This window comes from Trachymyrmex cornetzi, unplaced genomic scaffold (genome assembly GCF_001594075.2).
Source record: "Trachymyrmex cornetzi isolate Tcor2-1 unplaced genomic scaffold, Tcor1.1 scaffold358, whole genome shotgun sequence".
Taxonomy (NCBI): Eukaryota; Metazoa; Arthropoda; class Insecta; order Hymenoptera; family Formicidae; genus Trachymyrmex; species Trachymyrmex cornetzi.
The window spans coordinates 426,744-452,038 of record NW_017298300.1 but is presented as its reverse complement, the minus strand read 5'-3'; the positions used below and the strand labels follow the sequence as shown (position 1 = coordinate 452,038).

The window sequence follows — 25,295 nt, the reverse complement described above, 5'->3', positions numbered from 1 at the left end:
AGAATAAAGAGAATCAATTGAAGATAGACGACTAGATGACCATACTCATATCGATCTATTATGATCTTGTCTGTGAGGGCGTTTGCACGGTGACTGAGAACGCGTAATGAATTCCGTACTTACTATGAATTTCGGACTTACGGAGGATGAGTTCGCAGTAAGCTACGAAGGAGTCAGGTAGAAAGTTCACGAGTTCGGCTAGAGTTACGTTTAAATTAGGAGAGATTTTCGGTATTTTCCGTGAGTTTATGACGCAAATAGCCACACTGAGAAAAAAATATAATCAATTTTAATAAATATTTAGTTCAATACTGCCAACTAAACATTTATTTACATTAAATAAATATTTGTTCAGTAAAAAAATGATTGTTAAATCAAATTAACATTTCTTGTATCAAATAAATATATCTTTATATTTAATAAATATTAGTTGGTAGTATTCAACTCTAAATATTTATTAAAATTGACTATATTTTTTTTCAGTGCAATATTCAATTGGTTAAGAGTCTATTTTCGATTATAACCGCGTGAGACAAGACTTTCAGTGAACGATTTTGTTCGCTGCCTAATTATATGTGTAAATATATTTTGTATAAATTATAATCCATATCTATGAATATATAAAATTAAAAATAATTAATTATTTGAGCCTATTGTGTGTGTGTGTGTGTCTTTTACTATTTCTGTGAATATAATAAAGATAGGCTTTGATGTGTGGGCTTGCTTATTATTATTATTATTAATATAATAAAGACTGCATTTTAAATTATTAAATGTTATCACCGTTTTAAATTATAACCATCCATCTCTGTGCATACAATAAAGACTGCATTTTAAGCTATTAATTATCATCGTCATGTTAATTATATATAATAACCATATACATATATATATAATCATCAGTAGCTCCTACATCTTTAATATCTTTAATATTTTTGTGTGTGTGTGTTTTAAGGAAAAATCGACTTCACATTGACCGAAGAAGCACGCGACAAATCTTTAAATTATCCGTCTTTTTTTTCGATAAGCTATATATCCGATTCGAACTCCGATTGAGATAATATTTTTTGCAATAAAATAATTTATACACTGAAAAAAAAATTTGTTCAACGAACTAAACACATTTTGTCGTTTGCAGATATGTTTAATGCAACAAAATTTTATTCAATCAAATTTAAGCAGTCTGCTCAACAAACTGTTCATTGTTAACGGCAATGACTCAACTATTTTTATTTCATTTGGTTTGACGAGACTATTATCATTTAGTAATCTTAAAAATAAATCAGTTACCATGCAGCGTCGTTATGTTTATTTCGATAGTCTTACGGAGTAAACTAAGTGCCTTTATATGAGACATATATATATATATATATATTTTTTTTTATTGTTTCAAATGCAAGGATTTGTTTGAATGAAACTATATCTTTATTACATGAAATAACGTTTTTCTAAATTATATATATTTAAGACAACCCAATGTTTTGTCAAATAAGTATATATTTTACATTGTATAGACGAATTCTTAAGTAAGACTAACCCAATCCATTATTAATTCAAGTATATGAGAGGCTTAAATATTTAGTTACTTTAACTGTGCACAAATTTTGGAAGAAACATTTTTCACAAAATACAATTTAATTGTTTGTTGGAAAGTAAGACCGTTAATATGTTGGAGCAACAGTTTTAGATTGATAATGCGTAAACAATATTAACAATGTCAAATCAACGTTTATTTTGTCACAATAAACATCTTAACTTTCCAAAACTGCTAAGTAATTTTAACTGTAAATAGTGTTGATTGAACTCTAACTTATCTTCAAAGTAAAACTAACTCTGTTTGGCATGACGTGCGTTATTCAGTCATATTTGAAAAAATATATATAGTTAGAATTACTAAGGCCCGATTTCACAATATATGGTTACCTAAAGATTAAAGGTAACCAAGAAATTCATGAATGAATTTCATTGATGAATCTGTTGGTAACCTTTAATCTTTAGGTAACCATATTTTGTGAAAACCTTAGTGGTTTTGGAAAGTTAAGTTTACTGTGACTAAATAAATATTGATTTGACATTGTTAATACGTTATTCACGCATTAGTCCGAAATTGTTGACCCAACATATTAACAATTTTACTTTCTAGTAAATAATTATTTTTTTTTTTGATAAATATTTCTTCCAAAATTTATGTACAGCAGTTAAAGTAACTAAATATTTAAGCCTCTCATATACTTCAATTAATGATGAATTGAGTCAATCTTACTTAACATATTTATATGTCTGATTTAAATAATTAATAATGGATTGGGGTCTTACTTAAGAATTCGTCTATTCAATGTAAAATATATACTTATTTGACATTCGGTTGTATTAAATATATATAATTTATAAAAACGTTATTTCATATAATAAAGGTATTGTTTCATTCAAACAAATTCTCGCATTTGAAACAATAAAATATATATATGTCTCATATAAATGCATTTAGTTGACTCCGCGAGACTATCCAAATAAATATACGATGCTGTTAACTGATTTTTCTTGAAGACTTCCAAATGATAGTAGTCCTGTCAACTAAATAAAATTGAATAATTTTTGTTAACCAATATTGAACAGTTTGTTAAGTAAACTACGGTTAAGTTTAATTGAATAAAAAATTGTTGCATTAACCATATATCTTGTTTAACTTGAATGATCTCATATTATTTTTGCGTGCACACGTGTTTTGTTATAATATATAATAGATGATATTGATTAAAAGTTGAAAACAAAGATCAAAACATGTATTATTTTGTTTTCATGTAATCTCTTCAAATATTAATAATACTAAACTGTCAGCAGAGACATGAAATTAAAAAATGATAACAGTAGGAGGTATATAAGTAACGTTAGTATAATGATTCGATTACAAGCGTGAAATTAGCTCAGTGTAAATGTATTAGGCTACCGTTCTAGGATCATAGGTTCAAATTTTGACGGCGATGCGATGCGTTTTTCAATAATTAATTATATAGTTAATAAGACAAGAATATAGATATGCGAAACCAGTAAATAATAAATTAAACTGGAAAAATAAAAATAATAATAATAACAAAAAAATTATTTTTTTCGTAAAAATATAACGATTTAATCAAATAAATTCGTTAGTTTTCGATAAGACTTTTTATGTTACATTAACTATAATGACTTTCAAGTGAAACAAATATTTTGTCAAACTAAGGCATCTTCACACTCAATATACTTGAACGAGCAAGAAAGATAGTTTATTCAACTTAAATTGTTACGAGATAATCAAAATATTTCACTTCAATAAAAGAATATTGTGTCACATCAAATAAATACAAAGTTCGATCTACTGTCTATTTTGTCATAAAGACTATTATGTTTAGTCAAATAAAACACACATGGATTTCACGATAATATTGTGTATACAAATTTCAACTGTAAAGAAGTTGAGCGTAAACGATATGTGATTATTTAAAACATAAATTTGGTTGTTTTATTAAATTTTTTGTTTGACACACACATCCTTTTGTTGTCTCAATTAATTCTATTTAATGGATCATCAAAATGAATTCCTATTTAACTAAATATATTCTAAAATCAAATAAACATTTTGTCTGCGCAATAACTCAATTTAGTTGAGTCAGATTTAAAATCATCATAGTAATTGAATAAAATATTTTGTTCTTATTACATTGATATTTATTTGCACGTATTCGACTGCAGCATTTTGTTGAGTCAAATAATTTTTTTTTCGTTGAATAAATTTTTTTTTCAGTGATAGGTTTTAGAATCAGATTGTTAAAATCTTTCTAAGAGATACCTGTGAGCTTCAATATTATCATATAAATTGCTTGTCAATTTAATTTATAACGTTACTACTAGTAGTTCTATCAAGATTCGTTTCAAGACTAAAAATTAAATTTGGCGCACAGTTTTCAGGGGGGGTATTGAAGATATATAGTATATACATTTCTCACCGAATTATTTAAGTACTAATGATTCAGCTTGACTGTTCAGGGCCTTTATTTTCTATTTATTGTATATTTATTACATTACTTAAAAGATACTTTGTTTAATATCGTATAAATATATTAAATCTTGTTCAACACGTTCACGTTAATATGTTACAGATTTCGTAGAAATTTTTCGCGGGAGCCATCAATGATGTTCGCGCACGTGTTTGAAAAGCACGGTCGGTTCTGTGCCGGTTATCCCTTTGAGGTGATCGTGACGATCTTCACTTTGACGGCATGTATGCTTAATATGGACACAGGAAGTGGACAAGCACGCGAAGAGAACTTATCCGATGCGACGTACTGTCGTCACAACAGATGCGATACTATGGTAAGCAAATTGTTATGAAATGGATGTTAACTTCATATAAAGTCGTGGTTTGTACAATATTTTGTACAACTATATTAGTATTGTACTAGATACTTTGCATTATATTAAAAGATATTTACTTACATTAAATATTTGACAAAATACTTATGACTGTTTGATCGAATAAAATTTGTATGCGCGTTATTGTTATTTTCTACTTTTTTCTATTCTAATAGAAAAAAATTTCTAACATATACGTATATATTGTTTGACAGAATTTAAAATCAGCTGACGTTATAGTGATGACAATAATACGCTGCTTGGCGGTGCTGTTTACTTATCATCATTTCCGTAATTTGCAAAAAATGGGATCTAAATATATTTTAGGTAAGATAATTAATAAAGCTTGATACGCGTTCTGTAATGCATCAATTTTAGATGATTTTTCATTATGTCACGTGATATTTTTGTTATTATACGTATAATATATTTGTTAAATATGCATATATAAATATGTATTTGAGGAAAAATCAACTTCAGAGATTGATTGAAGAAAAATGCGACAAATCCTTAAATCATCTGTCTTTTTTTTTTAAAGCTATATTTATTAAATAAGGAGATCCGGGAGTGTGTGTGTGTGTTTTTTAATAGTTAAAAATTATAAAAATTATTATAAAAACTATAAGTAAATCGGCATCACATGAATTGGGCAACGATGGAGTACGTTTCAATTTTTTACTTTATCGCGAAAAGAAATATTTTTTCATGATTATTAAAGATCGATATTGTACACATCGCTGCATCAACGACGGAATCACACGGGGAAAGATGCGTAATAATCGTGCGTGTCAAGACCATTCATAAAACCGGATCCTCCCGAGTAGCGCGTGAAAGCCCACGATAGCGTACAGTGAAAGTCTTATGGAAAGCAATAACGTTTCGTACGAAGCGTTATGCTCAATTACTGAATTCGGTTACTGAAAGAATTTGCGCACCACTTAACTCTGCATGTTATGCGCGTCGGTATATGTAATATAATTTAATTCGTCGCGAACCACGTAAAATGCAAAACTATATGTATGTTTTGTCAATTGATATATAGTGATGATTGATTGGAAGATCGGAAGAGATGAATATAATCGACATATTTCATAATTATAATATACACCGAGTTGTATTGCGGATACCGCACATATAAGAATTCTTCCTTCACGATCGGATCACGGAGAAATGAAATGACTATCGATCTTTTCTTTACACATCCTTGACATTGAAATCATACCTTCTATCGAGATTTAGCACTTTAATTTCGTTTAGCTTATTTAATTATCATAATACTTTAATTATCACAATATATTCAGTAAATTTATTACTTGTGTTCCAGGTATCGCTGGCCTGTTTACCGTGTTCTCTAGCGTTGTGTTCACTTCCAGCGTGGTAAATTTCAGCCGCAGTGACGTCGCGGACTTGAAGTAAGCGTGCCGTCATTGAATTTTTTTAAGGAGAATAAAGCTCCTTTCTTCGCGATTGGTGAAGTATAAATGGAACGTTATTGCTCTTTCAGAGACGCCTTATTTTTCTTTCTGCTTCTTATTGATCTCACGAAGGCCGCAACATTAGCGCAATACGCGCTAAGTTCGCGGAATCAAGAGGAAGTCAAAGCGAATATCGCACGCGGCATGTCTCTACTGGGACCAGGTATCACTCTGAACACCCTCGTGGAGACCCTTGTGATCGGCACAGGAGCCTTATCAGGCATAAGAAGGCTGGAGATCCTTTGCACCTTTGCGTGCTTCGGGGTGATCGTCAACTACGTCGTCTTTATGACATTCTATCCAGCCTGCTTGTCGCTTATACTTGAGGTACAGAACTATTAATTTGATGTTTTTATTGGAATGATTCCTCTTTCCCGCACTTTTACAAGTTTTTTCTCCTTCAAATTGTCTCGGATATGTGATTATTCCATTTTGAACGCAGAAAGCGTAACGCGGCGAAATTAAAAGGCATAGATTTGAAAAAGTCTGTTATCGTCAGAAAAATTCGATATTATCAAATATAATTGAAACGTATTATCATCAAGCGTATTATCAGTCAAATGCCAAATATGTAAAAAATATATAGTAATTAACGTACTATTTTTTTTTTATATTTGAGTAAAGATCGAATTTTCAATTCATCGAAGTTTCAAAAATATTATTCTAAAATATTCAGATATCATGAAATCAGAAAATCTTCAAAAAGAATTTAATCGTACAATATAATGTATATAATCATTATAATCCAATATAATAACGCGGTAATAGTTATATATCGAATGTGTATTTATCAGTATAAAGAACAGGTAAAAAATCATTATACCAATATAGCTTTCTCGCGGGAATAATAATATGGGCCAATTGAGCGCGGACAAGATATTCATAATGCAGCCGTTAAACGAGGAGGATCAAAAACCGAATCCTGTGGTGGAGCGAGTCAAGATGATCATGATCGCCGGTCTATTCGTAGTATATGCAAACAGGTATAGTTTTATGGTCTCTTGCGATGATATAATAAAAAAGAATCTGTTCGTTTTTTTTATGCAAACTTTAAGATATGTAGCGGTTGGGTATGACAATGTATATCGTACACGATGGAACAGAAAACGCGATGGCCGAGGATGTATTGTACTCCTGACCCTCCATACTTTTTTTATGTTTGCCTTTGTTGAACAGTTTTGACGTCTCTAATTTCAACGTCGGGTCATCTGAACGCTTTTAGCATTGGACTTCTATTCAATAAAATATCCATATTCAAATGAAGCTTTCCGTGTGGGAAGGAAGATCTTATTGAGCGACAAGTTTGGGCGTTTTCAAAGAGTTATCTGTATAAACGAAATAACTTCGCAATAAACGGAAAAATCATTCATATTTTCATCGTTATTCTCGCGTTGGATGAATATTTACAAAGATAGGAGGTGAAATGGCATAGAATTTTAAATATGCTATTGAAAAAAAATTCTTTGTGATGGTCTTTTGTCGTTTTAAGATCGAATCGCAAATACGTGTATAAGAGATTAGAGGAATAAAATGTCGTATTCAAATATTAATTTGGACGTAACCCTGGATTTTTTATGATTCTATTTTTGATGAAAAATAAATGAATCTTGTAAAAAGTTTTTAAAGTTACGGTACTCTTCATTGATATCGTTGAAATAACAAAATTTTTATTGATTCGAAATAACGCGTAACGTTAATATAATTCCATTATTATACAATCGTATACGTAAATATTTTTTAATATTTTAAGTATCGAGAGAACTATGCTTTCATGTGCGAAATCCGTATGAATGGTGGTGTATTTTAATATTGCATGAGACGTTAATAATAACGCGTGTACAAAAGATCGACTGTTGGTCCATACAAAGTAAAATGAGAGTCCAAAAATAAGTGACATTATTGGGTGGTGGTGGTAGAGAATTCTTTGAGTATTCTCTCTCCGCTTGTGTACCGGATATCATTCTGGGTTACGTTTTAGTTTGTGAAAAAGTATTGTTCCGTTCGCTTCGCTTTTCAATCAAAACGAGTTTCTCTCATTTGTTCATTCACATAATGCTAATTACATCGCAGTGTAGATATATATAAGGCACTTTTTAAATACTAATAAAAAATTTTTACACAATTAAATATTTTACTAATCAAATATTTTTACACAATTATACGATTAGCAATCTTAATTGTCATTTCGTTAGAATTGTGTACTTACAATACACTACTCAACAAAATTAAAGAATCACTTGTTCCACCCTATAAAAGTAGGCAAATTTCAAGATAGTATAACTTCGTCAAAAATCATCGTATCGAGATATTTAAAAAAGCGTTTTAAAGCTTGAAATCTCTACTACTTTTCAGATGAGTGATTTGAAGTGAATAGTACATTTTCTAATCTTTTCTCTAAAAATTTCTCAAAATTTTACTGCCGGTATTAGCATTACCCGAGGTGTACCACGGGGAAGTTACGTGGTCGGATTTACACCTCATATGTGTGCGTGTGCGTGTGTGTGTGTGTGTGTGGGTGTGTGTACATTTTAAAATTGAGTGTTAATTGGGCGATATTTTGCAACGAATCTGGCGTGAAATTCCACAGAATTTAATCCGGCGATTTATCAACATGCGGATACGCTGTCAAGAAGTAATTCGTCGAGAGGTGGTAACATTCAATTGATCTCTGTACCCTATAAAGGGTCGTTTTTGCTTCAACGTTGAATAACTCGGTGTAAAAAAATCGTATGAAGCTTCATAAAAAAAGGAATTAAAGGTAAAGATTCACTCTTTCGAATGATGTAAACTGCATTTGTGTACAATTTTTAATTCGCGCCGTGGAACTTGGCAAATTTCGTAAAAATTGTAAGATCTGATGTGTCTTAATTTATATTTATGTAACTTCATAAACTATCATTAAGACCGGTTTTTTAAGTACCGATCTGAAAAGTAGAGATTTCAAGCTTTAAAATGCTTTTTTAAACATCTCGATACGATGATTTTTGACGAAATTACACTATCTTGAAATTTACCTATTTTTGTAGGGAACAAGTGATCTTTTAATTTTGTTGAGTAGTGCATAAATATGATTAAGTGTTACATTTAATTTCTGCTGTTTTTCGTCTCCAAAATTGATTTGTTTCGAAGGGAAATACCTTAATCAAAGTATTATTAATAAAGTATTATTAGTTAATAATAAAGTAGAAAATGGAGGAAATTACTTTGATTAAGGTATTCATTCATCTTCCCTTCGAAACAAATTAATTTTGGAGACGAAAAACGGCAGGAATTAAGTTTAACACATAATACATCGACAGAAAAATAGGAAGTACGTAGTAAATTTATTTTTACAAATTTGTGAAATATAATAATATAATGACAAATTACAAATTAATATAAAAACTAATAAGTTTTTACAAACTTCTTTAATTAAAATAATTAATAAAACCATAAAATATGTATTACAGGCAATAGGAGTCGACGCTGGTTATCGCAATTTTTCTTAACACTAAATATATAAACCTTACTGTTCTCGCAGTTATTAATTTTTTTAAATTTGACGATAATTTATAACATATTAACGAGTTACAAAATGTTAAATAAGAGAGATTCATTGTTCAGTGTAGAAGCGTCGCGACTGTGTGAGCTTGAGTTCTCATTGCCACTCAGCTTTCTAACTTTGTGAGTATGCGACTTACCTCACAACAGTAAACGGTTCGATATTTGAGAGGAAAAACGTTGGAGATATCGTTTTGTCATGCAATACTCCAATCGTTACGCTAGGGTGAAAGATTGCTGATGAAGACTCAAATCATGAGTGGAAACGTTCAAAGTTAAGGTTTATATATTTAGTATTAAGAAAAATTGCGCTAACTGATAACCAGCGTCGACTCCTATTGCCTGTAATACATATTTTATGGTTTTATTAATTATAATAATATAATATATAATCGTATCTTGTGTATGCATACAGAAAATAATATAAAATAATATATTATATATGTATATAATATTTTTTATATATGGAAATGAAGATGCCTTTCCGTGTGAAATGACGGAACACGTCTCAAGATGTCAGTTGTGTTCCGTCATTTCACACGATAACTTCGTATTTTCCAATTTCAACATTATCATCGTTCCGGGAAGAACAATGATATGTTGTTGAATTTTATACATTGATAAGGATCCGAAGCGAGGATCGAAACGATGGTAACGAAATTTGTCGAATAAATTCATTTACGCATGAACTACCAGTGTTTGAGTCGGAAAGGCATCTTCATTTCCATAGATTTATTCAGCTGAGTCTAATTATATCCATCTATATATATTTTTTTTTGTTTATAATATTTTTTATATTATAATAATAAAACATTTATTTCGCTTTAAACGTCTAGATTAGATTGCTTTAATTTATTTGTAGTATTGATTTATATTAATGTTCTTGTTACATATTGCAGCCGATGGCCCTTTAAGAACGAAAGTGAGGTCATGACGAAAACAACAATGACATACACGAGCTCGAATGCAACCAACGATTCTGATACCGGAAACTCCGAGTTAAATAAACACCTGATGACACCTTGGCTATCAGCTAGCGCGGACAATATTGTGATATTGATATTGCTGTTAGCATTGGCGGTAAAATTCATTTTCTTCGAGGACAGAAACGATGTAGTTGTCAGACAACTAAGATGCAAGGAAGAAGAGGAAGAGGAAGAGGAGAGGAAGGGGGAGGAGGAGGAAAAAGAGGAGGCGACAGTGGAGGAGAAAATGGAACTTCTTGATGGCTCCAATCTAAACGATATGGATACCACTGTGAACATATGGTTACGAGATCGTTTCGGTTTAACGTTACCGACGATCCAAGAGCAGCCGGTCTTTCCTTTGTCTGGTGTGGGTGGTGGATGGGGTGATGAGAGTGATGTTGAATACGCTGACAAGGAGATACAAACTGAGTTGATATATCGTGACGCGAACGATTCCGGCGAGATTGATTCATTGCTGAAGAAGTCTGAAATTTCCAGAAGCGTAGAAGATTGTCTCGAGATATATAAGTCAGAGGTAAGAGAATAATAAGGTAATAAGATTATAATTATATCATTACATATATATATATATATATAATATAAATATACATATTGTTATATGTTATAAGCTTGGAGCCAGTGCCCTGACGAATGAGGAGGTGATACAATTGGTGAAACATAAGAACATAGCTGCTTATCAATTAGAAAAAGCAGTGGGCGACATGGAGCGCGGTGTCGATATTAGGCGTCTCGTCGTGGGTGATGCTGGCAAATTCACCGAAGAAATGATCGATTTGCCATATAAACACTATGATTACAGCAAGGTACTCGGCGCCTGCTGTGAGAACGTAATCGGGTACGTGCCGGTACCGGTTGGCATTGTTGGGCCATTGCTGATCGACGGCCAGGTGTATCATGTGCCGATGGCGACGACGGAGGGCTGCCTGGTGGCATCCACTAATCGCGGTAGCCGTGCGCTTTTGAAATGTGGCGTGACCACCCGTGTAACGGCGGACGGAATGACCCGAGCGCCCGTGGTACAATTCCCAGATATAGTGCGTGCATGCGAGGCGATGTCATGGATAGAACAGCCGCAGAATTTTGAAGAACTAAAGAACAGCTTTGATCAAACCAGTCGCTTCGCCCGTTTAAAAAAAATTCATCCACGCATAGCCGGTCGAGATCTGCATCTACGCTTTGTCGCCACAACCGGTGACGCCATGGGCATGAACATGTTATCGAAGGGGACAGAGAGATCTTTGCAAACATTACAAACATATTTTCCAGATATGGAAATAATTTCCCTCAGTGGGAATCTCTGCACCGACAAGAAGCCCGCGGCTGTTAATTGGATTGAGGGGAGGGGTAAGAGTGTGGTGTGCGAAGCGATCGTACCTGCGGGTGTCGTGACGTGTGTACTGAAAACTTCGGTCCACGAACTTGTCAAACTCAACAACAAGAAAAATTTGACCGGTTCAGCCTTGGCAGGCAGTATAGGCGGCTTCAACGCGCACGCCGCCAATATCGTGACCGCGATTTTCATTGCTACTGGACAAGATCCCGCTCAGAATGTTAGTAGCAGTAATTGTTTAACGTTGATGGAACCATGGGGAGTGGATGGCAAAGATCTGCGTATAACGTGTACAATGCCTAGCATAGAAGTCGGAACGGTAGGTGGTGGTACCGGTCTGCCTGCGCAAGGAGCATGCCTAGCGATGCTGGGGATAAAGGGTGCGCATCCTACGGAACCCGGCCAGAACGCAAGAAAACTCTCTCGAATCGTTTGCGCCACCGTGCTTGCCGCAGAGCTATCATTGATGGCCGCATTGGCCTCCGGAGATTTGGTCAAGAGTCATTTGAGGCATAATAGGTACGTGACTTGAGCGTGTTTTGTTGAATTTATACAGCTGAAATGAAAAGAACCGGACCGGTGTATGTTATTAAAATTCTTTCTAGATAAAATTTTATTTTCAGAAAGTATAACAGTTAAAATTTAAAAAAAAACCATAAAATATAACTAATTAAAGATATTGATTTCCATTTAAATTTATAAGCGTTATGAAAAAATTTGTAAATTATACAATGCTAATTTAAAACAGTTTATCGATAAGAAAAATTATGAATACAACTATTAATTATTGTTAATAACTAAATATTTTTTCACAAGTAATGATTTGCATATTTCTCTTTCTGTTTACAGATCGTCTGTCCTAATTAGTAACTCGGTACATACTACTCACGGCAGTACGGATGGCAACAGGCTAACTGTGCCAAACGTTTTGCCATTCTAAGATTTTTGTGCAGATTTTGCGTAAAAGCCTTAGTACATGGCAAACATATATTTTTATCATTTCTCTATGAAGCGGCCTGTTGTTTACATTTCGCACCTGCCTCATTAGTGTTCCAAAGAAACAATTAGTCAAGTATGCATGTTTCTGCTATATGCGATGAGATGTAGGTCGAAGAATTCTATAATGTATATATTCTATCTATGTAAATATGTATATGGAAGAAGTGTTTCGATGGAGCAGTGTTTCAACTGCCTCCCCCCTCCCCCTCCCCCATCTCTATCTCTCTGGTGCTGTAATGTAAATAATAAACTTTTTTAATTGTTTTGAAATATCTATATTATATTAATCAGGATTTAATTCGTCCATAAACTAAAGATTGAATTAAAAAACTAACACGTGCAAGTTTTAACGAAATAAAGAGATAAAGATGAAACTAATCTGTATTATTTATTACAATACATAATTATAACATATAAATTGCATTATAATTTATGTTATAATGTATAAACAGTAATTATGTAGTTGCAAAGCAAAGATTTCCCTTATTCTGTAAATAAGCGATATAATAGTGATAAAATACAATTTTAACTAATCAAAGTCTTATTAAGAATTAAACAACAATGGACAATAATAGATTACATAGATATTTTCAACGCGATTGTCTTGCATTATCTGTTTATAAATTTTTTTCTCTCAGTTCAAGTAAGTATACGCTTATACGCCCACACATTTATTGTAATAAATTTCAGATCAAATAAAGTTTGCGTAAAAGAATTAAATAAAGCTTGTATTTCAAACTAGTGTTTATATGACACCACAAATTATTTTAGCATTGTCTTCTGCTGAACATTAAAACTTAGTTCCCTTATCTTTAGACAAAGAAAATATACTATTTCACAATGTAAGTATAAAAGAATAGCAATTAAAAAATTTCCAATTTCATAATTGTACATAAATTTTTCTAATTTTGTATACAGTGTAGTAATTTTTTAATCTAAACATTTTTTTTAACGTAAATAAGATAAAAATATATTCATGTAGTAGAGGCTTAAAAAATTAATAAGAAAAATATGTAATTGATCAAAAATAAAATTTATTTAATCTAATTGTTTAAAATATAAAAAAAGATGTATAAATCAAAACTACATTGGTCAATAAAGAACGAATATCGATGCATCCAAATTTTCAAGAAGCAATAAAACATTTCAAGGACTCGTCGGTAAGATTGTACTCAATGGAAAACTGTATTCTTTCTCATGTAAAGTAATATCAAATACACATGATTCATATTTTCACGAATAATAGCATTTTTTCACATTTTTTCGTAGGTTTCTTCATAACCGCACGTTGTGCAAGTGTGTATATACGTATCATCCTCTTCATTGTATGTGTCTTCTCCAAACTCGTGAACATGCGACGCTTTAGTTGTCTTATCGTACAATGAACTTCTCACTTGCATTCGCAGTTGTTTGATCTTTGTTTCCATGGAATAAGATTTGGTTTAGCAAGAGATGATATAATAAAATATAAAATGACATATAAATTAAGATACCTTTTTATTAAATTTCTTTATTTTAGCTCCCTCTCGTTTCATTTCGCGCGCTTCTTTTTCCTTCAACAGGTTTTCTTCCGAACCCCAAACTTCCAAAGCCCTCTGTTCTATCTGGAGATGCAGATATAACTTCATTTCACCCCAATTCACGTTGTGAGGATTTTTTCGTACAATATACTTAAGCACGGGTTCTCGTCGATCGAGATCGCAATCCTTCAACAGGTATTCTTGTTTAGCTTCAGTTTTAGTAATTAAGGAGTGTTTTCCTTCTTTATCTCTAAAATAATATAAAACGATATAATATTTGTGATTTGTTCTCAAAAGATATGCGGGAAAGAAAATAGATACCGTATACAAGTGAAAATATTCATTTTAAATGCCGCTACTCTACCTGCATTTATCACAAACGGTCAAATCAAATGTTTGTAAAAGATACGAGTCTCTAAATTTCTGTTGACACTCCTCACATTCATTAAATTTACCGATATCTGGTGCCGGCTCGGTCCTAATCTTCAACTAAATAAATAAACATGAATTATCATAAATGTACTAATATTATAGATATAATTATGTACATATGTGTTATGTACCATTTGCTGCTCTAATTCATCATTTTCTTCTATTAAGAAACCTCCTCCGCTATCGATAACACGTTGCCCTTGAACTTTTAGCATTCTCCCTTTTGTAGAACCATTATTTTCTCTATAGGCATATTAATAAGAATACTAGTAAAGACTCGTAAGTTTTTTAATAAAAAAAATGTTTATTTTAAAACTGTCAAAGAATCGATTACTAATGCTGATTCTACAATGAGTTGCTAATTAGAAATCTTATAATTAGTCTTAATTGATGAAGTTGGTCAATTGGCATTAGTTATACAAGTTGGCTATTGGTCAACTTCACCAATAATGGGCCTTCTACAACAAGCCGCAAGTCAGAACGTCAAAAAGTATTAACCAGTCTTAATCAAGTCGTTCAAGTTGGCTATGGCCAACTTCATCGATTATGACTTAAGATCGTTTAGAACTTCTGATTTGCGGCTTATTGTAGAAGGGCTATAAGACTTGGGACTACTGACTACTGACTCATTGTAGAATCAGCATAAAAGATGATTTTATTGCATTTTAAATATATTAATTGTTTTTCGTGTACATATTAATATACCTTGCATATGGATGAGTTACAACTTTAGATTTTTTTAACAAGAGTGCTCTCTGACGATTTCTTTCAGCTCTCTCTTTGAGCTGATTCTCTATCTCTGTGTTATTTCCACTCGTGTTAGAATTATTTTCCATACTAGCCATTTCTTAATAAAAACATTAAATTCTTATGTCAATAACATATATGTATTTTTAAAGGATTATATCCTGAAATTAAGCAAATAATGTTTAAATATATTTGTCAGTTATTTTTTAAATTGTAAATATTTATTATGTACAGAAAGTTATTTCAGAACCTTGGCTGTAAAATTATCTATAACAAAGAGATTAATATGATGTCTAGATAAATTAAAGAAATCAAAATTTTTGATGCTTTTAATAGATCGTTGAAGAGTCTCATATCGCTAATATTTGTTTGAAAGATTACATAATTAGAATTACAAGCAAAATTAGAATGTAAAAGTGAAATGTTGTATTCCATAATAGTGAGGTTACTTACCAACACCGAGTTATCCATTTAAAGCTCTATATTATACAACAAAAATGACGTTGAACCAAAAACTCAACTCGTAACAAGTTATAAATTATAATATAAACTAAGATAATTAGATCAGAAGAATTATTCACGGTAAAGCTCTCAAATTATTTTATGTGATGCGTCCTAAATGTCCTGATCTGTTCATTCAGCTGTTTTCTACACTTTCTACACTTTAATACAAGATACATATGGGCAGAGGATAACTTAAGGAGTTTGCTCACCTTTTGCGAGGAGCGTGCGGTAAGGGAAGCGATTCCTCTATTTATGCATAGAAAAGAATGAGACAAATGAAATCCAACACTTTTGACAAAGGACAGGAATAGTTTTTTATATAATATATATTATTGGTTGTCACACAGAAATCGTGCAGTGAACGTTAATCATGCTTTTACCAACTATTTATCGATATATAAAATTTATAATGAAAGGTTTTTTTATTCAGATGGTAGCCTTATTTACGAAGTTACAACGTAATAATCATCATGGCTATATATCTGTCTTATTCTTATTCATAAGAACATACATAAAAATCACGATCTTTAGCTTTAGATTTCTTACAAACCATGTAGACAAATTCCTTAAAATTTTAGCTGTGAATGTGTTATGCTGTTAAGAATGTAATATCGAACTTTTACGCAAATCGTAACATTTCCATTAAGGTGAGCAAACTCTTTAATGTTGTAAAGATATTCATGAATTAAATCGTAAAACTGAGAAAAAAACTGCTAAGCTAAAAAATAAGAAATGTTTCGAAAAAGACCACAACATGTTAATTTATAATATGCTCAAAATATATGTATTAGTTTTTAATATAAACATTATAAACATTTAAATACTTGATTGGAATAAATCTTAAATTTTTTATCCAAATGTGTAATTTAATATCATTGTAAATAGAACATTTGAAAAAAATAAAATACAGCAAGGAACAGCAGATTTGATATCCGATATTCCAAATTATTAATAATTATCATTTCAATAAACCAATTGATATGTTAATTATATTATTTTCTGATACCTTCAAATATTGTTTTATTACTAAAAAATTTCTTTTAGTTAATAATTAAATTAATAATTCAACAAAGATTTATACAAGTACACGCCACAAAATTAAGAACAAAATTATATGTTTAAAGATAGAAATTTATTAAAATTTGTTAAAATTGTCGACTTAATCCTTTCCGACTATTGAAACCGTATATTACAATGTCAATCGAAGCATTCTTATTCTATTATAACATAAAACAGAGAGAGTACTAATAATTTTCATTTTTTTTTTTTTATACTTCCGAGAGTCCGTATATACAAATGCAAAGACTCGTCATAAATACATATATATAATATGTGTGATGTCAAATAATCATTGTTGCATTATTGGTACTTCGAACATATTCACGTACACAATTATTTATAAAACGAATGCTATATCATAGACTAGATAGATTGCTGTTAAACAGGTTACTGGGATGCAGCAGTTTGTAAGATATTGTTAGCAATGCATGTGAATAACTTAATTATTAAAAAGTCATGAAATAAAATCAGTGACAAGTCGACGTAATACACCATATTTTCCAGCTTATTAGAAAAAGTACATAAAACGCCATCGATCTGATATTCTAAGTTAGCAAAATAATAATTTCTAATAATTTAAATTATCTAAAAAATTAATTGTATTCTCTCTCTCTCCTAATATTGTGTGATTTGAAACGTAATTAATTTCGGTCTGTTCTTTTTTTGTCTGTTTCTGGTTTTCTTCATCCAAAAATAAATATATAATTATATCAGAAGAGAAGAAAATAGGATGGAGAAATTGAAGAGAAAGGAAGAGGAGAGAGTAAAATTGAAAGAATTTTGTAGTAAAAAAAAAAACAGACTTTTTGTATACAACGCATGTCCAAATAATTGTACTTGCGTCATGAGGAAAAGATAATTGGCTTTCTTTATTCCCAAAAAGAAAGTAAAATCTCACAAACTTCCCCCTACTCCATGTATTACATGAAGTTTTCTGTATCAAAATATATCAACATTCCCAGAAAGAAAATCTCGAAATACGAAAAATACTTATTAGACCATCGACACTCGTCGCGATAATAAAATACCAATGAAACTTTCGCTCTGAACACGTTGTGCTAGCAGTGAATTGCACATGTAACACGCATGAATCGACTCAGTTGTTCCGAATTCTATTAGAAGAATATTAAGACAGTTCCTTCAACTCTTTTTGCCATAAAATTTTCGATTCAGCAGATACAGGAGCAGATTTACGTTAACCTTGGCTCTACCGAACATATCCATGCAAGGTCTGCCCTCATACTGCAGTTCGAGAAGCTCTTGTATGCTAATATCAAGTTTTTCCAGCTCAACACCCATGAATTTACAGCGCACGGCAAATACACCACTGTGCTCCGTTGGACTTATCTCGAAAATCACGTTCTTCATCTCCGTCGGACTCAACGCCTGATCAACCTCCATCAACACGCCCTTCTCCTGCAGCTTCCATGCGGAATACTTCACGGTCATCTTGGATCTCAGTTTGCACTGCGTGTATGTATCCTTCTGCGTCATCCGATATGCACGGAGCGAACTCTTTCCACTGTGCAGATTTTGGAGACAACCCTTTATGTATTCATTATAGAATCCGACTTGCTCTTGATAGTACCGCGTCTTCTCATCTAATCGGTCCTTAGTCGCCCGCAGCGTCTGCAACTCTTTGTCTCTCGCAACGCGGTACTTGCTTTTGTTGCAAATATCCCTTGCTATCGCGGTCACGATCGTCTGATAACCGTTCGCGCGATTGATCCATCCCTCGAGTTCGAGTTTATTCAAATACGCACGTAATTGTATTTTACAATCATTTATAGATGAACTTTCGCGAACTATCGGCGACACAGACGAATAGTCAAATAATTTCACGCACATCGGAGAGGTTGTGGTTTCTAAAGACTCCACAAGAGTCGGCCTCTTTAAGAATGGAATAACCGACACGAGTAACTCCTTGGTCTTTACGAAGAGATTGCTCAGATTCGTGTCGTCGTTCCGTGGCACTTGAAATTTGTTGGTCAATACCAGGCACACCTCTTGCTTGCTGTATCGTGCCAAATTTGCATCGTACGTCGCTTTAGATATCCCAAGCAATGATGCTACAGTCGGTGCTGGACCCAGATCATCCAATAAGTCATGTAGAGGATCAGATGGATCCAGTGCTATTTGATCCTCATAATTCAACATCAGAGCATGCATCTCGCATATTTCCTGTAAAGATATGCATATCTCCGGACTTTGTATCAGGGTCGCTTCCGTATATTCATGAATATCGAAGTGCTCTTCGAGGTCCTCCACTTGGCAGCAATATCGGAAGAAATCCTTAAACTTCTCATGACAAGCAATTATAAACGAATTTAAGCATTCCAAATGCGGTGCCTCCTCGCCGAAACCTTTCTTCGAAGTGGAGAATTGCAGTACCTTGGCTATACTGGCCAGATTCTTCCTCTGGCAAGAAGACAATGTTCTGTCCACCGGCAATGTGACGATGTCGAATGTGTCCGGTGCCACAATTGCGGCGTTGATGAAGTGATAGTAAATCAAATTGCCGACCGCTTTCAAAAAATCCTTCTCGGGAGCATGCGGAAACTTCTCTAGCAACGTGTTGTATAGGATCTTCGAAACGTAGAGCATCCCATAAGGGATCAGATCGCGGGACTGTGTTATTCTATCGAGAAATTCAAGAGATATCTTCTTCAACTGATTTATCGCTCTTGTGAGCGACTCCTGCACTGGAATGTGTTTCAGCGCTTGTTCCTGAGATACCGAATGGGGCATATCCAAAGACTGGCCGCATTCCATTTCTAATTGATTCCGCCAAAGCTTGTATATGTCTACTGGATTTGTTTCTATGCACAAATCCTTTTCCTCCAAAACCTTTTCGATTAATGGACCTACGATCTGTTTTAATGACGCTTGACCATTGAATTGTTTCGCGTAATTGACCACCATCTCGCGAACCAAAGGTTTGCCGGTCAACACGTCGGAAGGCTGATGGCAATTGCATTTGATCTCCTCTCTCAACGCGCAACCAAATAGTTTCAGCAATAAATAGTCTTCTCGAGTGTTTGATCCGAAATTAAACAGCGTCAAGATGATATTCTTCAGGAACAGCTTGTTCGATTTGTTGCTAGGGGGCAAATATAACAGCTTGGATAAATATTGCGGATTCGTCTGCAATGCGTAAAACAAGTGCTGATAACCCTCCAACATCTTACGACCTTCTCTCGTTAATGATTTGAGACCTTTGTGTGTCAACATAGCAACATCGTTTAAAGTGTTTTGATCCTTGCTCGCGTTCTTCTCCTTCGCAAGAGTATCCAGACTTTTGCCATGCGCCACGACGTCCTAGATAGAAATATGAGATATTTTTTTAGCAAAATTCAGAAATCTTCGTAAATGTTCAACTAAACTTTAGAGACTATACCTGTAATGCTATTCTGTTCTGGATCAGTAATCCTATTTTGACGAACATACTGTTTAATTGCTCCGATAGATTCTGGTTATGCCTTATACATTGGACGACTTCGTGTTTTAATTTCTAAAACAAACGGTCATAATAACAGAACTATCATATGTAAGAATAGATATTGTGATGTACAAGTAATACAAAAGTTACCGTACTTGTAATTCTAGATCCTTGTCATAATCCTCGGCGCTAAAACCTAATACCGTTGAAAAATATCTGACAACAGGGAACGACGGTTTCTTTGAGTGCAATAAGGAGCGAAAGGCTTTCCTCGATGCTCGGCCACGCCATAGAGCTTGTATCTTAATTATTTTATCCTCCTATGTAATATAACAAGTTAAATTTTATAGAAATAATTATTACATGCAACTATATTAAAATATTTAAAAAATTCGAGCTTACGTGTCTTTTATATCGACTTAATTTATCAATCTTGTCGTTTGCTCTTGCAATTAGTAATTTGTTTTTACTTTGATATAACAACATATTTTGTCTCCTTCTTTTTAACAATTTACGGTATTGTTTTCGTTGCCTAATGCCTCTCCACCATGCTTGTATCGTGATGATTTTTCTCAGATTATCGTCGAAATAAGCATATCTATCAGCAATTCTTCTACGCAACAAAAATCCCCTAATACAAGCTTGAAGATTAATAAACAATTTTTCATCATACATCATATAAACTTCTTCATGTTTCTCTGCTAAAATAGATTTAATTGTTTCCTACGAGCATACAAATAAGATTAACGATACGTATTTTTTATTAGGTATAAAACTTTGAAAGAACACATACTTACATTTATGTCATCTATGGTGAGATGACAAGTTTTCGTAAAATCTATCGGACGCTCCCATGCATATCTTCCGCCTTTCAAATCCATATAAATTTTATTTCCTTTGTTAGTAGTATAGCAAACATATGGACAACTGTACATTTCATGCTATGGTGTACAAACAAAATGTTCAATATTTATACTAAGCATACATCTTATATAATTAATAAAAATGCTTTACCTTCCACCTCTGTAACTGTCGCAATGCTAGAAAACATCTCTCTTGACATTCTTCAGTAAATCCATTAAATTTTTCAGATATACCGAGCGTTTCCAGGCAGTCGAGAGTATCTATCATATTATCATTCTCCACGTAAGTGTTGATGTTACATAAAAATGCTATCACTGTAATATGCCATAAGTAAATTGTATATTTATTAAAATCAAATTTCTAATTCAATAAAGTCAATGAAAACGAAGGAAAACACATCGAGAGAACGTATGACCTACTTTCTTGCATTTCTTCGATCTCTGATGTCACTGTCTTCGCTATAGTTTTGACATCGTCCAGCCATAGTTCAGATCCGTCAAATTCTTTTTCAAATAAACGTTTCTTCAGCAGCTTCAAATAAAACGACGCATCGTATGGATATGTGGGTATATCAAACTTTGCGGTAATCATTTTTAAAGCTTTCATCATATTCTCATGATCATTCGCTGATACGGCTCGATTAATTTGTTGCAAAACCTCTATAACTATTAAACGAAATTAACATTATATTAAGTAAATAACATGATATATAAACGTAGTCGTTGGATTTATGTAGCATTTTTGTTATACCTTCAAAACCTTCGTCGCATTGTACGTTTACCAAATCGATGCATTCTTGAATATCGCTATAAGATAATATAGAACATTCTTGGGGCGCTCTTAGCTTTGCGGGCCGAGCCGTTATTAATTCTCGAGCATACTTCACTTTATTAAATTCATCCAATCCCTATATAATAATGATAGTAATATGTTAAAAGTTTGTTTCAATGTCTATGGAAAAAGAATGGTTATTATACTTACAGCCAAACGTGCATTAGGATTCGACAGCGTTTCGTACATGAAATCTGGATTTCCTGTGTCCACTGCTTTGGTAATAACGGCAATAACAGATAAAACAGATATACAACCGACTATGTCATCATAAGTGATATTGGTCTATTAGAAAAAAATCGTCAGTATTATTAGTTTAAAAAAAAACTCTAAAAAAATTACAACTTTTATTTCTAAGAAATTAATAAAATAAACATAGATATGTGATCTTACTCCAGATTCTATATGATCTTCCTTCATCTCTTGATAATACAGTGGAACTGCAAATTCATCAATATAATGAGAGATTTCTAAACACGGAGTTTGCAAGAGCTCATAAAATTTTTCTCTGTCCGCAGATTCTAAAGCCATATTCAGATGTTCGATAGTTTTCTCTCCTGTAACGAATAAAAATTTGTGATACATCTCTCTAAAATTTATTATAAAACAGTATACATTAATTTAATAATATTAACGTTTGCGACGTCGTTGTGCGTTTTCGTTTCCTTTGTTAATCGCATTCTGAAATGTTTCTGTCCAATACTGAATGCTTTCAGATGGATATATATCATTCCACTCAAATTTATTCAATATTAGCATTAGTTGTTCTTTATAATCTTCAACATTCTCAGAATATATATTCTGTGGAATAATCATATATAACATTATGATCGAAATTTTAGTAAATAGTTATTAAATTGTATACAAAAAGAATACTTTTTACTATACCTTGAAAGATAATGCTGGCACTTTCAAAGCAGCTATTATTTCTGTGTTGTCATATGATAAAGATGAAACAATGATTTCCAATGCACATGAGGCTGAAATATATCTCGTCATAAATTAAACTGGATACAATTTTGTAATAATCGCCGAAATTTGACAGTATTTACCATTTACATAATTAATGTGTCCTTGTATTTCTGCTTGTGTTAATAACTCGTCGTACTCGTCTGCTACGTAACTATCATTAAGGGACTAAACAATATTATATAAATTATAAAAGATCAATTAAATTACCTAAATGTAAACATATAACACGAAATTATATAAGCATCAAATACCTTATTAAGTGCTGCCTCTGTTTTTGCTGTTTTAGCTTCCGACAATGCCTTTATATATTTTTCTATATAAGCAGGTTTAACATTATTTAACTGTATTTCTTTACTCCGAAGTTTTTGTAAAATTTTATCATTGTCCTAAAAACATAAAATTATATTAGTATTACCATGCAAACTCGTTTTGTAAACAAAAATGAAACAAGTATACATTATCTATCACAGCTTGATTAATTGCGATCACAGAGTCATGAAGAGTAGCTGTATCCGTAGTAGCGCTGTTTGTCAATAGACCTCCTATTTTTTGAAAAGCAGGCATTTGAATGCCATGTTTTTGCAGTTCTTTAGTAACGTTGTCAATTTCTTCCTCTGAAAGAATGTAGGTATAAAAAATATAAATATCTCTATATGAAAGAGAAGGAAATAATATTCAAGTACACTTTAGTAATCATTTCATATTCAATACTTCTCTATTTTCAAGACAATATAGTAGAACAAAAATACATACCAGAAAAATTTACTTTTCCATACAAATCTGGCATTGGTGGTGCTTTCCCATATTTAAATAAATGCTTGCTAAGAGCATGGATACAATATATCAGTCGCGGCATATTCTTTTTATCATATATATCCGTTGTTTCTGGCAGAAATATCTGTAAAAAAATCAAATATTGTCAACTTACTTATAAATTGTGCCAGTATATTCTGTATAATTATATATGTACCAATTATAATATTTTCTTGTACCATATCAAAATTATTTTATACATACCAGTGGTAGCTGCTCAGATTCCAAGCATTTTAGAAAATAATTTATATTGTCTGTATGACGAAATTGCAATCCAGCAGCTTTATATCTACGCTGTTCGGTATCGTAGATTTTATTCACTGGTAAAATATTGGGTGCCATAAAGTGACCGAGTTTAGCCAAGTACACTCCGTTACGAAGATTCTCTTCCAACTCAATCGATGGAGGTAATGGCTCTCTCAAGCAGGCTTCCATCCATCTATAAAAGAAAATAGATGATATCTTATTTACTTTTCTAACATGATGTAAATTCTTCGTAATAAATATAAATACTTAATAAAATAAATAATAAATAAATATGACAGAATATATTCATTATATATATATATATATATATTTACTTTTTAGCTTCTTCCAAGTGACAAAGATAGAGATACGATAGTTCTCTTTTACGTTCCTCGTCCATATTCTCTGCAGATGTTCTCATGTCTTCTAAAGTACATATATATAACATTTCTAAATATTTTAGAGCTCATGTTCAATATAAGAAAGTACATATTTTGTCCATATCGAGGTACAGTATACTCAAATTTTTGTCATTCAAGTCAATACCACAAATGTTTTCCTATATACTTTAATCATTCCATTAATTTTATGCTCAATTGCATATACGAGACTGTACGCATGGGCAAAATTATAATTATACGTGCGTAATTAAATTAATAAATTATCTACGATTTATTCAACAGTTTGTGAGGAACAACGACGAGATGACGGAAATCTACGAGTCGTTTGTAAGTAAAACATGTGTATGTACCGACAATTAATTAGTATGATAAAATATGCAAATATCTTCACCTTTCCTATCTTTTGTCAAAATGCCAGTCACATTAACCATCGTGGAAGAGAACGTGGACACGGCTATCACATGAAAAACCAAAAGCAACAGGTGAAAAACATCAAGTAACACCGATACGTTACACTCTTCCAAATTCAAATTTATTATCCCATGGTTCATGGTAGCGCCGACAGTGTTGACAACGATGAAGAGCAAAAATCACGATGCTATAGCGTTGCACGAGTATTTAAAAGGAACGCGCTTGATTGTCATATACCATTAGATCCTAAAATTTAGACCAATCAGACGCCCGTGACTCCAGATCTACAATAGGTGTTTTAAGCCTTAAGCCGTAAAGCCTTGTGTCCACGATG

General features: G+C 32.4%; 3 protein-coding genes across 8 annotated transcripts in view; 1 reads left to right on the top strand and 2 right to left on the bottom strand.

Moving 5' to 3' along the window:
• Hmgcr (HMG coenzyme A reductase) overlaps positions 1 to 13,078 on the top strand; it is a 41,141-nt gene extending 28,063 nt beyond the window's left edge. For all 5 annotated transcript variants that reach the window (XM_018510946.1, XM_018510948.1, XM_018510947.1 and 2 more), the window contains exons 2-9: positions 4,137 to 4,350; positions 4,605 to 4,716; positions 5,714 to 5,801; positions 5,894 to 6,191; positions 6,696 to 6,847; positions 10,304 to 10,907; positions 11,002 to 12,242; positions 12,573 to 13,078. In XM_018510946.1, coding sequence (XP_018366448.1) covers positions 4,137 to 4,350; positions 4,605 to 4,716; positions 5,714 to 5,801; positions 5,894 to 6,191; positions 6,696 to 6,847; positions 10,304 to 10,907; positions 11,002 to 12,242; positions 12,573 to 12,663 — 2,800 coding nt within the window. In that variant the 3' untranslated portion in view covers positions 12,664 to 13,078. The remainder of the gene's footprint in view (positions 1 to 4,136; positions 4,351 to 4,604; positions 4,717 to 5,713; positions 5,802 to 5,893; positions 6,192 to 6,695; positions 6,848 to 10,303; positions 10,908 to 11,001; positions 12,243 to 12,572) is intronic.
• Positions 13,079 to 13,881: 803 nt separating this feature from the next.
• On the bottom strand, positions 13,882 to 16,096 carry Xpac (DNA repair protein complementing XP-A cells homolog Xpac). 2 transcript variants are annotated; one of them, XM_018510955.1, is made up of 6 exons: positions 15,875 to 16,096; positions 15,380 to 15,521; positions 14,806 to 14,917; positions 14,607 to 14,731; positions 14,216 to 14,492; positions 13,882 to 14,137 (listed from the first exon to the last, which is right to left on the bottom strand). In XM_018510955.1, the coding sequence occupies exons 2-6, from the start codon at positions 15,517 to 15,519 to the stop codon at positions 13,976 to 13,978; spliced, it is 816 nt and encodes a 271-aa protein (XP_018366457.1). In that variant the 5' UTR covers positions 15,520 to 15,521; positions 15,875 to 16,096; the 3' UTR covers positions 13,882 to 13,975. The 2 variants fall into 2 exon arrangements, with proteins under 2 accessions (XP_018366457.1, XP_018366456.1); XM_018510954.1 differs by lacking the exon at positions 15,875 to 16,096 and having other exon boundaries at positions 15,380 to 15,570.
• Positions 16,097 to 17,773: 1,677 nt separating this feature from the next.
• On the bottom strand, positions 17,774 to 25,075 carry LOC108763357 (ras GTPase-activating-like protein IQGAP1). Its single transcript, XM_018510880.1, has 19 exons — positions 24,942 to 25,075; positions 24,485 to 24,575; positions 24,108 to 24,342; positions 23,844 to 23,988; positions 23,547 to 23,704; positions 23,342 to 23,476; positions 23,171 to 23,255; positions 23,007 to 23,098; positions 22,754 to 22,919; positions 22,512 to 22,675; positions 22,269 to 22,403; positions 22,038 to 22,194; positions 21,707 to 21,952; positions 21,438 to 21,601; positions 21,221 to 21,364; positions 20,826 to 21,146; positions 20,579 to 20,743; positions 20,382 to 20,495; positions 17,774 to 20,302 (listed from the first exon to the last, which is right to left on the bottom strand). Exons 1-19 carry the CDS (start codon positions 24,979 to 24,981, stop codon positions 18,125 to 18,127), a joined length of 4,935 nt encoding a protein of 1,644 aa, XP_018366382.1. The 5' UTR covers positions 24,982 to 25,075; the 3' UTR covers positions 17,774 to 18,124.
• Positions 25,076 to 25,295: the final 220 nt, after the last annotated feature.